At 44.2% G+C, this 16,078-nt stretch overlaps 1 protein-coding gene across 9 annotated transcripts; it reads left to right on the top strand.

The window, feature by feature from the left end:
- Positions 1-4: 4 nt before the first annotated feature.
- On the top strand, positions 5-8,225 carry LOC146286376 (zinc finger protein 106-like). 9 transcript variants are annotated; one of them, XM_084700338.1, is made up of 20 exons: positions 5-223; positions 771-865; positions 967-1,028; positions 1,192-1,395; positions 1,512-2,711; positions 2,838-3,102; positions 3,225-3,291; positions 3,475-3,629; positions 3,753-3,825; positions 3,948-4,229; positions 4,317-4,984; positions 5,100-5,234; positions 5,360-5,476; positions 5,645-5,836; positions 6,040-6,102; positions 6,332-6,451; positions 6,747-6,818; positions 6,986-7,057; positions 7,248-7,394; positions 7,507-8,225. In XM_084700338.1, exons 1-20 carry the CDS (start codon positions 199-201, stop codon positions 7,561-7,563), a joined length of 4,071 nt encoding a protein of 1,356 aa, XP_084556464.1. In that variant the 5' UTR covers positions 5-198; the 3' UTR covers positions 7,564-8,225. The 9 variants fall into 9 exon arrangements, with proteins under 9 accessions (XP_084556464.1, XP_084556466.1, XP_084556463.1 ...); XM_084700340.1 differs by having other exon boundaries at positions 3,472-3,629; positions 3,765-3,825; XM_084700337.1 differs by having other exon boundaries at positions 3,472-3,629.
- Positions 8,226-16,078: the final 7,853 nt, after the last annotated feature.

Genomic DNA, 16,078 nt, shown 5'->3' with positions numbered 1-16,078 from the left:
CAGCCGATCACACTCCGTCTATTTATTATTGGAATACACCTAAACGGTTGATGGGGCCCGGCAGGCCGGACGGTCCGCCAAAAATGGAGTGCCAGTTTCCTCATTTCGGATTTGTTGAAAACGAATGGGTAGTTGTACAAATTTTGACTTGCAGAAATTGAATAAAATGACCGGAACAAGCCGGGTGCCACAACGGAAATGCAATACCGCCAAGCTGCGAAGGGTAAGCCTGATTACTTTTGATTTTGTGGAATCAAATAGTTGTGTGTTTTCTACTTGTTTTGTCTTGATATTGCTCTGAAGAAATTTAGCCTTTTATGAAGACTTGCCATAGAAGACGACTCTAAACCTTACAGTCATTGCTCCAAACCATAGACTGCTTACGTTGGACATACAGGGGTGGAGTTATATTTTCAACCATGGCGCTGATCTAACCTAGTTGAGCATGTGAGGTTTAACTAAAAATGGGTAATGTATTATTTTTGGTTTGTCAAGTAACTGGGGTCTATTATTTACATGTCAACAAGACTAGGAAAAGTTATAATTGAGACACAACTGAACATTTGTAAGCACATGTTGCAATCCATCCTTGCAATCCAAGTTATTAAAAATAACAGACTGATACTTACTAGCGTTAGCTAACGTAAGGTGTGTGAGGTATGTTTTGGATGTGCCTTTCTTGCAATGATTCAATTGTATTTCAACATGTTTGTCATTCAACCATAACAAGTCGCTTTAAATGTTTCTCTACAACCTTGTCAATGTTACAGATGACCTTTTAGAGTTAAGAATGGCTAACGTTACCATGAAAAATCCTGCCTCAAAGAGCAACTGTATGCTGTGCAGAATGTCATTTAACAAAACAGTAAGAAGGCGGCTACTTCACCCAGTTGGAAGCAGTATTGTTGTTATTTAAGTGAAAGACTAAACTTTAAGAATAATAAAAAATATGTTTGTATCTTACAGAAAGCACACAATCATATGCAGAGCCTGCAACACCACCAGGAACTTGAGGCAATGACGGGCAGGTAAGCTCCTGCGTTTGTTTTCATCCTCAATTCCCGTTAACAAGTTTTTTTCACTGTCAGCTGTAAACATATGAATGATTTTTTTTTTGGCAACTGAATTATGAGTTAATGTTGACTGTTTGATGGTGGGAAATGCATCCTTCCTTCTCCTTAACTTCTACAGGGACTATACTCATGAGTGCCAGGCTTGTGGGACAATCCACATTGGTCTGAAGTGCTATGCAAGTCACATATCTACACCTAAACACAAAGCCAACATGAAAAAGTTGATTCTGAAAAATAAAAAGCCCATCTTTGTTGAGTGGACCCTGGACAATGACACCCTTTCAAGAATCAGGATTCGTAACAAAGAACTCAGACTTTCACAGTAGGGGCATGGTTTTTCATATGTTCAAGCTAGTTATGTGGTTTGTATTTTGTCCGTCAAGTCATTTTGTTTAATTTGAAAACAAGTCGTGATTCATTGTTTGTCTTTTATTCCAGGAAAAAGAAAAGAAACAAGACAAAGAAGCACAACTTGCAGCAACAAAAGACAATGAAACCTGCAACAGCAGAGGGGCGACAGAAGAACATAACCCCTGGACAGAATCAAAAGCAGGGGAAAAGACAGCACCCTCTGGTGAAGACTCAACCCATAACTGCAACAAGTCAGCCTGAGCCGAAGGGTCAGAATAAGGAGAACAGATTAGCTGGAAGACTTGGGTGGCTGCTGCCTGGATACCCCAGCACACCCCAGCATCATGGTGGTGGAAAGTCTGTTAAACCGGAGACTCTTAGCCACGATAAGCAATCCCAGGCCACCCAATCAAAAAGCTCAAAACAAAAGGGCCATAATAAATCCAATACTTCAGGTTCTTGCAACAACAAGCACCAGGATAAATTCACCAGAGATGACGACAATGAGAGGTTGTTATTAGCAGGCAAGCTTGAAAAAAAGAACCCCCACGGATCTAAACCAGTCAACCACACTCCAAACAAGTCAACTATGTCCATCAGCAGAGACATGGGTCATTATAGTAGCTTTACTGGTAGTGGCACAGACCTGGACTACACCAATGATGACTTACCTGAAGCTGGGTCCATAACATTTCATACGTGGTCCGTGCCTAACATTCCGGAAAGAGCCCCGGACTCGGGGGAGAGTGCACTCAATACCCCTGTGTCTACCTGTAGATTACATGACCCTAACCCAGGCCCTTCCCAGGTTGAAGACGGAGACATGGGTCCCATACGGAGTGTGGATGTCACTGTGATGCTCCACCAGATCAGGAGGGCCCTGGGGAGGAGAGATCCAGGCAGGACCTCCAGTGAAGCACAGACTCAGCTGCACAGAGAAACAAAAACAGAGCTGTCAAAGGCAACTGTGGACCCCATGTCTGACACAAAAAGACAGATTAGCGGGGATAGTGCAGCCCAGGGCAGGGTGCCCAGATGCCGTACCCTGGAGCTGCCCCCCTCACATAGCAGACATATTAGTGAAGCAGGGCCTCAGCCCAACCTCAACACGGCTTTTAGGATCCGGAACGCCAACGAATCATGGAAGGGCCAGGCAGAGAAGGAGGCAGCGCTGAAGCCCACCATGCAAAAACTGCTGAGCTTGTCTGGCTCTCAGAGGAAGGTCAACTGTAAGATGTACCAAGAGGCCACCAGGAAGAACCAGGAGAAGGTCAAAGGCATGCCCAGGTGAATAAGTCAATCGGTCTGCCTCACATTTGGCTGAAAAGCTTTCATAGACTGAACCAGTGAAAAACTGAGTGTGTGAACAGCAAAAAAGGGATTCTACTTGATTTCGCTTCAATCTTGTTTCAGGTTTGGGATTGAGCTGGTACATCATCTCTCCAACCCAGAGGGCTTGACTGTTGACGAGGACATTCCCCTGTCTGGTCACCATGACCTGTCTCCTCCCCCAGCCCAGACATCACCTGACGGAGAGGGAGTGTCTGGGGTCCAGAGAGTGGAACAGCCCAGAGCAGCGTTAGGGTTCCCTGTCTCTCTGAACGCAGAGCCTAGCTGGTGTCATGGCGACGATGGAGTAGTGGTCCACAGAGCTGAGAAAAGGAAGAGGTGTAACGCTGTGAGCAGGATGGTGTGTGTGTATAGAAATATACGTGTGTGTATAGGCATGTATGTTTGTGTACATGTTGAATCCCCACAGCAACATTTACAACAAAAACGTTTTTTGCCCGTTTGCAACAGGATAGCGAACTACCTGGTGTATCTGCTGACCACAGCGAAAAAAGACAGAAAGGGAAATTAAAGAAGGGTATGTCCATATAATGTTAGTTAGACATGTCTTTAGGTTAGGCCATTATGACAGTGCTAGAAGTGTCGCCTACAGTTACTTGGTGTTTAGACTGTAGTCGTAGCAGCACAAGCTGCATCTGTCTAGAACAGTGTGGGAGACTGTCCCTGGTGGCTGCAACTGATGAACTATACTGTGCAGCAGACTCTGGCCAGGTGGATCAGCTCTTAGCCGTGTCTCTGAAGGAGGAGGAGCTGAGCCGGTCCATGCTGGCTGTGGACGCTTCTCTCATCCAGGCCCGCAGCGCACTGCAGGCCGCCCACACCGAAGTTCAGCGGCTCTTGTTGGTCAAACAGCAGGTGCGCACAAACCTCCTTTCATTTAGCAGACACTCTTATCTTATCCTTTCAAGGTCACAGCAGTGTGACCTGTGTTGTTTTGGCACAAATGTTTTTTATTCATTCAGTTTATTTAAACGGAAGCCCTTCCTCCAGGTGATTGCGGAGGTCAGTGTTCTGCGAGCCAGGCGTATTGAGATCCTGCAGGGGATGCAAGGTGAGTGTTGGGAAGGCAGGAACATTTTCTGGGAAGCACCGTCTTTTTAAATTGCTTGTTCAAACAAGAATGACAACGAGGCCCAGTGATGTAATTTCCTGTTTTCCACCTCGGATCTGCAGTTGGATACTCTGTGGTGACTAGCAACGACGACACCGCTACAGCGCTGTCGACCCACAACTCCCCCCCCCTTGATCCTGTGCTGTCAAACCCCTACATGGTCTCCTCCATCCTGCCCCCCATGGCCTTCTCTCCCACCCTAACTGCGTCCCTGCACACGCTGGGCCCTTTGCCCCTGTCCTTGCCCCCCACAATCAACCCTGACCCCCAACACCTTCCCCTCTACAGCTTGCCAAGTCAGATATTAAAACAGGCGTATGTTTTCCCACCCAGTCTGGAAACAGGTAGGAGCTGTGGATTATTTATGCTCACATCTCTATGCTAATAAAACTGAATCCATAATCTTCTCATTTAATCACGTGTGGTTTCAGTTGCTGTCATTCCGAACCTCCAGAGGGCTAGCCAGTCTCCGTCAGCACCCATAACCACACCGGTTCCACCCAGTGTTGCCCAGCAGATGCCCCCCACTGCCCCATCAGACCCAGCCTCCCCGCTAGTCAATCTGCCTGCAGTGTCACCCCTTAACAACCAGAGGGAGGTAAATGTCACCGCTGCACCAACTCTCTCTAAGTCTGTGGAGATGAAGAGAAGTTTGGAGGATTCAAGTTCCTCCGCCAGTGACTCAGAGGAGGACCTTGAGGGGCCCATCAAGGCCTCTGTGGCCTCGGAGATGCTAGAGGACAGCGACTGTTCTATCCAGATGGTGGAGACAACCTCAGCAAGCCGCATGGAGGAGGTAGTCGCCATCGAAGACTCCGACAGCGAGGATGACCCTGCTCCTCCCCAGGCTAGCTCCACCCCTCGCGGGCCCCTGGAACTGTCTGTTGTGGAAGTGAGCTCCTCCAGCACCCAGACCAGAATCCCTCCAGCACTCCTTAACGGTATCAAGCAAGAACCCAACGAGACGGGACCTTCAGATGGAGAACCTTCTCTGGGGTTTTTTGAAGGCCACACAGGCCCTGTCCATGGACTCCAGATTCACGAAGGTCTGCTATACACATGCTCCGGAGACAACACAGCACGGGCCTTCAACTTACAGGTACTGTCCCCCACCCCTGCCATGTATCCCAGTTAAAAATTACGGAACTTTGTATTACCGAATAATGTTGAGGAAGTGAACTGAATGGAAGGATGAATTGAACTTGTCTTTTCAGAGCAGACAGTGCCAGGCTGTGTTCGAGGGCCACACCAGCAAGATCAACTGCCTGCTAGTGTCGTCTCTGCCTGGTCTTCTGTCTCGTCTCTACACAGGCTCCAGTGACCAGACTGTCCGCTGCTACAGCATCAAAGTACACAAACAGCATGCCATTGTGCCTGATATTTCAGTCACAGAGTCTAGCAAATGTCAGTGTTTTTGCATAATTCGCATCTTGGTGTCACCTGGACTGCCTTTCCTGTTTTCGGCTCCTCCCAGTCTATGAAGTGTCTGGAGCAGATTTCACTACCTGACCGGGTGCTGTGTCTGCACACGGCCTGGAAGATTCTCTACGTGGGGCTTGCCAATGGATCTGTGGTCAGCTTTGAGTTAAAGGTCAGCTCGAAGTCGCGGTGCCCATTTAAAATCTCATAATGGGGGGTTTCTTTTGAAACTCTTGTCCTCTTCTTGTGTGTTCTCCTTCCTTTCCTGTCCTTATTCCTCTCCCTGCCCCCCCTCTCCATCCCTGTGTCCCTTGTCCCCCCTCCCCTCATTGGGCCGTAGATGCAGAGGCAGCTGGATGTGTTTGAGTGCCACGGCCCCCGGGGGGTGAGCTGCCTGGGCACAGCGCAGGAGGGCTCTCGCCGAGTGCTGCTGGTGGGCTCCTACGACAGCAGCATCAGTGTCCGCGACGCCCACAGTGGCCTGCTGCTCCGCTCCCTGCAGGGACACACCAAGACGGTTCTCTGCATGAAGGTAGTGGGCATGACCTCGAATGTACTCTGAACTATTTGTCTGACTGGGGGAGGACAAGTTGTCGTATTCTTAATTAATGTTTTTATTGATGCTAGAAACGACACCCAGGTACCTCCTGTGGCACTGTAGGGGGATGTCAAGGACATCCTACACACATTTGAATGATCTTGTAAAACTAAACTCAAACTCGGGTGTTGTTTCAGGTGGTGAACGATCTGGTCTTCAGCGGCTCTAGTGACACGTCGGTCCACGCCCACAACATCCACGTAAGGCTCTTCTAAACACCTCCTACTTCTCCTCTCAATCCCTGCCCCTTCTCCTCTCAACCCCTCCTCCTCCTCTCAACCCCTCCTTTTCTCCTGTCAACCCCTCCTCCTTCCCCTCTCCTGCTGGTGGGATGAAGAACATTCTCACATAAATACACTTCTGATATCATATGCTGCAAAATGTTACCCTGTCAAGATGGGTTTGTCCATTTCTCTTTCCTGTGGTTAGAATGGGGAGCTGGTACGCATCTACAAGGGTCATGGCCACGCAGTGACAGCATTAGCCATCTTGGGGAAAGTGATGGTCACAGCCTCTCTGGACAAGCTGGTACGAGTGTACGAGTTACAGGTAAGAGCCTTGTGGTGGTTTGTTCACATAGCATCCAGAGGTGCACACTAAACAATACCTATGTTGAGTAGCCAAGCCCTGTTTGGACAGTTAGAAACCAGTCTGACCAACAGTTTTTTCATCTGTCTCACTGTTGGTATGAATGATCTCACTAAATCCACATTGCCCACCACTCATTTAGCAGATGAATACACTTATAAGTGGTTGGAGGATGATTAAGTTGTTGTGTGAGTGTGTGTGTTCCTCTCCTTGTCTAACCTTCTCCCTGTCTACCCCTCTCCCTGTCTCCTCCCAGTCCCATGACCGCCTGCAGGTGTACGGAGGCCACACAGACATGGTGATGTGTATGGCCATCCATAGGAGTGTAGTAAGTTAATGAAAGGAACTACCCCCCCCCCCCCCCCCCCTTATTATTAGGGTTATGGTTATTAGTATTGTTTTCTTTGTTACATAAAATTGACGTTGACACAGAGGGCTCCTACATGCTGCTAGAATATGGATCTTATGTACAGCCAATGTTCTTGTCTACTCTAGATCTATACGGGCTGCTACGATGGGACTGTACAGGCGGTAAAACTCAACCTGATCGAGAACTATCGTTGCTGGGTAAGACGCTCTAATCTGTCCCTTCCCTCCACTTCTCTCTTAATGTCCTGATGTGTATGGTCCACGCTTGACCCAAAAACAAACTGGTCACTCCAATGAAATGGGTACATTCGGGATAGTGTTTCGGAAGAAAGCGTTAAAGGAACCACCTCAGTTGATATGTTCAACTTTGTCGTCCTGACCGTGGCAGTGGCAGGGCTGCTCTCTGATCTTCGCCGTGGCGGACCATCTCGTTCAGCACCTGCTCTCTGACCACAGTAATGCACAGCTGCAGAATGTCAAGTGCCGCTGGAAGTCCTGTGACGCCTTCTTTTCTGCCAAACAATCCTCGCTGAAAGTAAGGCGCCTGGTTTCATTTATTGTGAAAAAGGGGATACAAGTATTTGAGTTCTCTGGTGTTGTATGTTGTCATAGCTCAGTAGCACATCTCTGGCCTGTCCCACTTACAGGAGCTGCCTGGACACATGCAGAGCCATGTGAAAAAGGACAGCAAGCTTGAGACCTGACCAGGCCAGAAGGGCTGCCCCTGGGAGGGTGGGGGTAGAGAGGGAATAACACAAGTTTTATTATACAAATTGTAAATGATATATCCAGTTGTCAGGTTCAATTAGACTTCCTTTTGAAAATTCATTTGTAAATAAAGTATGCTATTGCTTTAATTTGATAAAATTTCAGGACATTGTTTCCAATATCATTGCTTAATTTGAAAAAAAATTGGGAACTTTTGAATATTTAAAGAATGAATTGGAGACATCTGACTGCATCAGAAATGAGTTCACTTATCAACTGTCAAACTTCACAGCCTTATTACAGAGCTTTGGGTTTTCCATGTACAGGGTTAAACTATTCATCTGGAAGCAATTAGACAATCTATCTTTGCTGCTCTTATCAACACGGCAAGAGTAGACCATACGTTATTTAGTTTGGGAACAATGGGTGAAGTTGGGAATAAGATGACAAGTTCTTATCAGGTTTAGACAACCTGGTTATAATGAAGTTGAGGTATGTATTGGTCTTTGTGAAGATACTTGGCAACCAGTGTTGGTGGGAAGGAACAGACATTTGGGGTTTGCTGTCATGTAACTATTAATTTAGTTTATATTACCTGTTGATGACTGTTCTATTCATTGTGTGTGAATACTTTACTTATATTAAAGTAATGTGTCCACGTTTGTTGTATTCAATTTAAATTGCACGCTCAGATTTTTAAAGGGGCAATTGACTGTTTTTTGGGGGGTATTTCACACTGTTCCTTAAGGTCCCCAAATAGGGTATGTAACATTGGTTGGGTTGAAAATGGCCCGGGTGCTGTTCTATGCCCACTGACATGTTCCCGGGAAAAAACACTAGCTTTTCTCTTTTTATTGTATGCTCATTAATATTTAGATGAGCTGCGCGCTGATTGGTTGGTTTTCAACGAGTGAAGCTGGAGAGCAAAAACGCAACACGCAAACAGCAGCACTCGCTGAAACACCGAAGTTGGAGACTTGAAATAAAAACGTGCAATTAATCTATTGTGTCTACACAACACTGTTTTCAACAGATTGACAATATATATCATTTGAAATGATAACATTACTTGTTTCCACTTCTGTTGTTGAAGCAAACTGGATTGACTTGGGTGGGTAGAACGTTAGGCTACAGCTTGGCAACCAAACCATATCCTGATTCTACTCGGCTTCAGTTACAGTAGCTAGCTAGCTCTAAATAACTTGCTGAAAAATAACATGACCAAGATCTGGACAAACATGCATCTTGAATTGTCGATTTACATTACACAGGTTATTTATTTGAATGAAACAGTCAGGAACATGAATCAACGTTAGCCCCATTGCCAATAAACTAGGCTAAATTATCACACATTCTACCTGCGTTAGCAAGCTAAACTTGTTTACATGCCTACAGTCTAGGTGTTACGCTACTAGTAACAGTTACTAGCAATGCTACCGTATCCTGTATCAAGCACCTGCCTTTCTCCAGTTCTTTCAAATAGATTATGTAGACAGGCGTTAGCAATAAGCCAGACTGCTGTTCGTTTTCTGGCTATTTTTCGGAAGCTTCCCTTCTAATGCCGACTACAGCTAGTCTAGTTAGAGTCATTTGATGTGTGTAGAAACTAATTTAGCATTCTGCCTGGTATGCTATATTATACAGGAAACGTTAGCATTGCTAATAACTGTTAGCACAACATCATACTGTCCTTACACAGGCGGTTGCAATGAAGAGCATACGGTCGGAACAGCACCTCTTTCCAGGTTCAGCTTCCTAGCAAATCCACGTAGGACCGGTAGCTTTGTTGAAAATCTAGCGTTTTACAGCTGCATTTTTGGTGGCCAAGCCGCGAAGCGGCGAAGCCACATAAGTGATTCTACCTTTTCTTATTATTGGTGGCCAAGCCGCAAAGCGGCGAAGCCACATAAGTGATTCTACCTTTTCTTATTAGGATTCCTCCGTAAGGAGGAAACCTATTGTTATTGGTGGTTTTATTATTAGGATTCCTCCGTAAGGAGGAAACCTATTGTTATTGGTGGTTTTATTAGGGGCCAAGCAGCGAAGCTGCGAGGCACCTATTGTAATTGGTAGTATTATTAGGATTCCTCCGTAAGGAGGAAACCTATTGTTATTGGTGGTTTTATTATTTGTAATTCTTGTACCATGGGAGTCAATGGCAGCCCCTAGACCCCATCGACAACTTTTTGTGAAATTTGGCACACTCATTATGGACAGTTTCTTCTATACCTACACCAAGTTTCATGTCTCCCATTAGACCACTCTAGCGCCACCAATGGGTCAAAGTTGGACTTGTGTTTACACACGCAACTTTTGAACCGTATGACTAATTTTCAAAAATGAGGTACCATTGGATTCCCTGGATCAAGCCGAGTTCAACACACACCATGGCGTTAATTTCCGGTTATATAGATTTCCCGCCATTTCCGGTTTTATCAAAAACCTTTGAAAGCCTACTCCTCCTACAATTTTTGTCATATATTCTTCAAAATCACCAGAGATGATCTTCAAACCAAGCCTCACAAAAGTTATCAAAGGAATTTTGATCCTCATAACCGTCTGTCCGGTACAGCCAATCAAATTCATCAGAAAAGCCGCCAAACAGGATGTGAAGTCATGTCTCAGCAAATCTTTGAGATATCAACACTAAACTTGGTAGATCGGAGGAAGACACTACAACATATTACCATGTGCAAAGGCAAATTCATATCTCTAAAAATGATTGATATAAATCAAATTGAACTTATCGCTAACGCTAAAATAATGCTTTGCACATCAGCCAGTCAAAAACTGATACTCTGATTCAATCACAAGTTCATATGAAGACTCTTGAGAATGTTCATAACACAAATCTGTGAAAAAGTTGACTGTAAGATGAAAGGTCGATTTTTGGTGAATATTTGAAACATGCTTGCTTGGCTAATTTCTAGGCAAATTTCCAATGAATGTCTCCCCTGCTCCTCCCCGCGCGTGCTCCAAAATCTCACACACACTCAGCCTTCCCTTGACACACGCGCGGCCAAGACGCACACGCAACATTTCAGGAGAGTGTGGGCTGACCAAGCCCCCACTCATTCCTTGGTCTTTAGCAAAGGCCCATGTGGCTCTTGATGGTATTGCATTTCCGATTTTGTATGCAATGGTAAAAAGGTCTCAAATCCTGAAACATTGATAGTATAGACCAAGAGTAAATACCACACCTCAAATGGCCCACCATTACCCATAGGTGGCGCTATAGGCCACGCCCAAAAGCACAAAGATACAAGGCTTTCTGGAATGGATAGGTTCACCAAGCCCCCTCCCTTCACGTATTGGCTTGAAAAAAGGCCCATGTGGATCTTGATGGTATTGCATTTCCGATTTTGTATGCAATGGTAAAAAGGTCTCAAAATCCTGAAACATAGATAGTATAGGCAAAGAAACAGTTTAACAAAAAGCCCATGTGGATCTTGTTGGTATTGCTTTTCCGATTTTGTATACAATGGTAAAAGTTATAAAAATCCTGAAACATTGATAGTATAGACCAAGAGTAACTACCACACCACAAATGGCCCACTATTACCCATAGGTCTTCCCTTGACACACGCGCGGGCTTGGCAAGACGCACACGCAACATTTCAGGAGAGTGTGGGCTTACCAAGCCCCCACTCATTCCTTGGTCTTTTGCAAAGGCCTTGTGGATCTTGATGGTATTGCATTTCAGATTTTGTTTGCCATGGTAAAAAGTTCTCCAAATCCTGAAACATTGATAGTAAAGGCCAACAGTAACAACAACACTTTAACAAAAGCCCATGTGGATATTGTTGGTATATTTTTCAGATTTTGTATGCAATGGTAAAAAGTTAAAAACATCCTGAAACATTGATAGTATAGGCCAAGAGTAACTACCACACCACAAATGGCCCACCATTACCAATAGGTGTCGCTACAGGCCACGCCTTAAAGCACAAAGCACTTCACTTCTTGTGAAGATTAAAGCACTTCACTTCTTGGCTTGAAATAAAGGCCCTTGTGGATCTTGATGTTATTGCATTTCAGATTTGGTATCCCATTGGAAATTCTGCAGCATTGATTTTTCTATACAGTTACAATTTGTCAAGAATATACATTTTTCAATGGTTCGCAATGCTTTACATGTAAGCCAGTCAAACAAGTTCATATGAAGACTCTTGAGAATGTTTAGTACACAAATCTGAGAAAAAGTTGACTCTAAGATGAAAGGTCGATTTTTGGTGAATCTTTGAAACATGCATGCTTGGCTAATTTCTAGGGAAATTTACAATGAAATGTGTCCCCTGCTCCTCCCCGCGCATGCTCCAAATTCTCACACACTCATTCTTCCCTTGACACGCGCGGCAAGACATACACGCAACATATCAGGACTGTGTGGGCTGACCAAGCCCCAACTCATTCCTTGAATATCAGCATAGGCCCTTGAGGACCTTGGTGTCATTGCATTTCCTACTTTGTATGCAATAGTAAAAAGGTCTCCAAATCCTGACACATTGACAGTACAGGCCAAGAGTAACTACCACACTTTACCCAAAGCCCATGTGGATCCTGTTGGTATTGCATTTTCGATTTTATATGCAGTGGTAAAAAGTTTTTAAAATCCTGAAACATTAATAGTATAGGCCAAGAGTAACTACCACACCACAAATGGCCCACCATTACCCATAGGTGGCGCTACAGGCCACGCCTTAATGCATAAAGATACAAGGCTTTCTGGAATGGATAAGCTCACCAAGCCCCCTTCCTTCACTTACTGGCTTGAAATAAAGGCCCTTGTGGATCTTGATGGTATTGCATTTCAGATTTGGTATGCCATTGGTAATTCTGCAGCATACATTCTTCTATACAGTTACAATTTGTCAAGAATAAACATTGTTCAATGGTTTGCAGTGTTTGGAGGAATCCGCCATTACTGCTTGCAGTTATATATTTAGGATTCCTCCGTAAGGAGGAAACCTATTGTTATTGGTGGTTTTATTATTTGTAATTCTTGTACCATGGGAGTCAATGGCAGCCCCTAGACCCCATCGACAACTTTTTGTGAAATTTGGCACACTCATTAAGGACAGTTTCTTCTATACCTACACCAAGTTTCATGTCTCCCATTAGACCACTCTAGCGCCACCAATGGGTCAAAGTTGGACTTGTGTTTACACACGCAACTTTTGAACCGTATGACTCATTTTCAAAAATGAGGTACCATTGGATTCCCTGGATCAAGCCGAGTTCAACGCACACCATGGCGTTAATTTCCGGTTATATAGATTTCCCGCCATTTCCGGTTTTATCAAAAACCTTTGAAAGCCTACTCCTCCTACAATTTTTGTCATATCTTCTTCAAAATCACCAGAGATGATCTTCAGACCAAGCCTCACAAAAGTTATCAAAGGAATTTTGATCCTCATAACCGTCTGTCCGGTACAGCCAATCAAATTCATCAGAAAAGCCGCCAAACAGGATGTGAAGTCATGTCTCAGCAAATCTTTGAGATATCAACACTAAACTTGGTAGATCGGAGGAAGACACTACAACATGTTACCATGTGCAAAGGCAAATTCATATCTCAAAAAATGATTGATATAAAGCAAATTGAACTTATCGCTAACGCTAAAATTATGCTTTACACATCAGCCATTCAAAAACTGATACTCTGATTCAATCACAAGTTCATATGAAAACTCTTGAGAATGTTCATAACACAAATCTGTGAAAAAGTTGACTGTAAGATGAAAGGTCGATTTTTGGTGAATATTTGAAACATGCTTGCTTGGCTAATTTCTAGGCAAATTTCCAATGAATGTCTCCCTTGCTCCTCCCCGCGCGTGCTCCAAAATCTCACACACACTCAGCCTTCCCTTGACACACGCGCGGCCAAGACGCACACGCAACATTTCAGGAGAGTGTGGGCTGACCAAGCCCCCACTCATTCCTTGGTCTTTAGCAAAGGCCCATGTGGCTCTTGATGGTAAGTTTTTAAAATCCTGAAACATTGATAGTATAGACCAAGAGTAACTACCACACCACAAATGGCCCACCATTACCCATAGGTGGCGCTACAGGCCACGCCAAAAAGCACAAATATACAAGGCTTTCTGGAATGGATAGGCTCACCAAGCCCCCTCCCTTCACTTATTGGCTTGAAAAAAAGGCCCATGTGGCTCTTGATGGTATTGCATTTCCGATTTTGTATGCAATGGTAAAAAGGTCTCAAAATCCTGAACATAGATAGTATAGGCAAAGAAACACTTTAACAAAAAGCCCATGTGGATCTTGTTGGTATTGCTTTTCCGATTTTGTATACAATGGTAAAAAGTTATAAAAATCCTGAAACATTGATAGTATAGACCAAGAGTAACTACCACACCACAAATGGCCCACTATTACCCATAGGTCTTCCCTTGACACACGCGCGGGCTTGGCAAGACGCACACGCAACATTTCAGGAGAGTGTTCCTTGGTCTTTTGCAAAGGCCATGTGGATCTTGATGGTATTGCATTTCAGATTTTGTTTGCCATGGTAAAAAGTTCTCCAAATCCTGAAACATTGATAGTAAAGGCCAAGAGTAACAACAACACTTTAACAAAAGCCCATGTGGATCTTGTTGGTATTGCATTTCCGATTTTGTATGCAATGGTAAAAAGTTAAAAACATCCTGAAACATTGATAGTATAGGCCAAGAGTAACTACCACACCACAAATGGCCCACCATTACCAATAGGTGTCGCTACAGGCCACGCCCTAAAGCACAAAGCACTTCACTTCTTGTGAAGATTAAAGCGCTTCACTTCTTGGCTTGAAATAAAGGCCCTTGTGGATGTTGATGTTATTGCATTTCAGATTTGGTATCCCATTGGAAATTCTGCAGCATTGATTTTTCTATACAGTTACAATTTGTCAAGAATATACATTTTTCAATGGTTCGCAATGCTTTACACGTAAGCCAGTCAAACAAGTTCATATGAAGACTCTTGAGAATGTTTAGTACACAAATCTGAGAAAAAGTTGACTCTAAGATGAAAGGTCGATTTTTGGTGAATCTTTGAAACATGCATGCTTGGCAAATTTCTAGGGAAATTTACAATGAAATGTGTCCCCTGCTCCTCCCCGCGCATACTCCAAATTCTCAGACACTCATTCTTCCCTTGACACGCGCGGGCTTGGCAAGACACACACGCAACATATCAGGACTGTGTGGGCTGACCAAGCCCCCACTCATTCCTTGAATATCAGCATAGGCCCTTGAGGACCTTGGTGTCATTGCATTTCCTACTTTGTATGCAATAGTAAAAAGGTCTCCAAATCCTGACACATTGACAGTACAGGCCAAGAGTAACTACCACACTTTACCCAAAGCCCATGTGGATCCTGTTGGTATTGCATTTCCGATTTTATATGCAATGGTAAAAAGTTTTTAAAATCCTGAAACATTAATAGTATAGGCCAAGAGTAACTACCACACCACAAATGGTCCACCATTACCCATAGGTGGCGCTACAGGCCACGCCTTAATGCATAAAGATACAAGGCTTTCTGGAATGGATAAGCTCACCAAGCCCCCTTCCTTCACTTACTGGCTTGAAATAAAGGCCCTTGTGGATCTTGATGGTATTGCATTTCAGATTTGGTATGCCATTGGTAATTCTGCAGCATACATTTTTCTATACAGTTACAATTTGTCAAAAATAAACATTTTTCAATGGTTCGCAGTGTTTGGAGGAATCCGCCATTACTGCTTGCAGTTATATTTAGGGGCCAAGCAGCGAAGCTGCGAGGCACCTATTGTAATTGGTAGTATTATTATTATTATTATTATTATTATTATTATTCTTAAGACTGGGTGTCTATGGCAGGCCCTAGAAGCGCTTGGTCGAAAGTTGTGAAATTTGGCACACTCATTAGGGACAGTCCCCCGGTCCAAGTCACAAAGTTTCATGTCCCATACTTTGGCACTCTAGCGCCACCAACGGGTCAAAGTTGGAGTTGTGTTTACACACGCAACTTTTGAACCGTATGTCCCATTTTCAAAAATGAGGTACCATTGGATTCCCTGGATCAAGCCGAGTGCAATGCACACCATGGCGTCAATTTCCGGTTATATAGATTTTCCGCTATTTCCGGTTTTATCAAAAACCTTTAAAAGCCTACTCCTCCTACAAATTTTGTCAAATCTTCTTCAAAATTACCAGATATGATCTTCAGACCAAGCCTCACAAAAGTTATCGAAGGATATTTGATTTTCAAAACCGTTTGTCCGGTACAGCCAATCAAATTCTGCAGATAAGCCGCTAAACAGGAAGTGAAGCGATATCTCAGCAGTTCTTTGAGGCAGTGACACCAAAGTTGGTACGCTTACTCTGAACTTTATTCTAAGGATGTCCTCCAAAAATGGTGTCATGTGACTAAAAGGGGGCGTGGCCGGAAGCATAAACGTGTTTTGGCTAATAACTGTTGAAGTATTTACCTTAATAAAGTAATTTCTTTGTCTCTTGATGTCTTGT

Source organism: Hypomesus nipponensis, chromosome 6 (genome assembly GCF_054491055.1).
Source record: "Hypomesus nipponensis isolate SF chromosome 6, ASM5449105v1, whole genome shotgun sequence".
NCBI classification, from domain to species: Eukaryota; Metazoa; Chordata; class Actinopteri; order Osmeriformes; family Osmeridae; genus Hypomesus; species Hypomesus nipponensis.
This window is presented reverse-complemented; position numbering and strand designations above follow the sequence as displayed.

Excerpts from the sequence above, each read along its gene's own strand:
- LOC146286376 (XM_084700334.1), top strand. The coding sequence starts at position 199 with ATGCAATACCGCCAAGCTGCGAAGG. Across the intron at positions 866-966 it reads GAATGTCATTTAACAAAACA|AAAGCACACAATCATATGCA; the intron begins GTAAGAAGGCGG and ends TGTATCTTACAG. Across the intron at positions 3,630-3,752 it reads TCTTGTTGGTCAAACAGCAG|CCCTTCCTCCAGGTGATTGC; the intron begins GTGCGCACAAAC and ends TTTAAACGGAAG.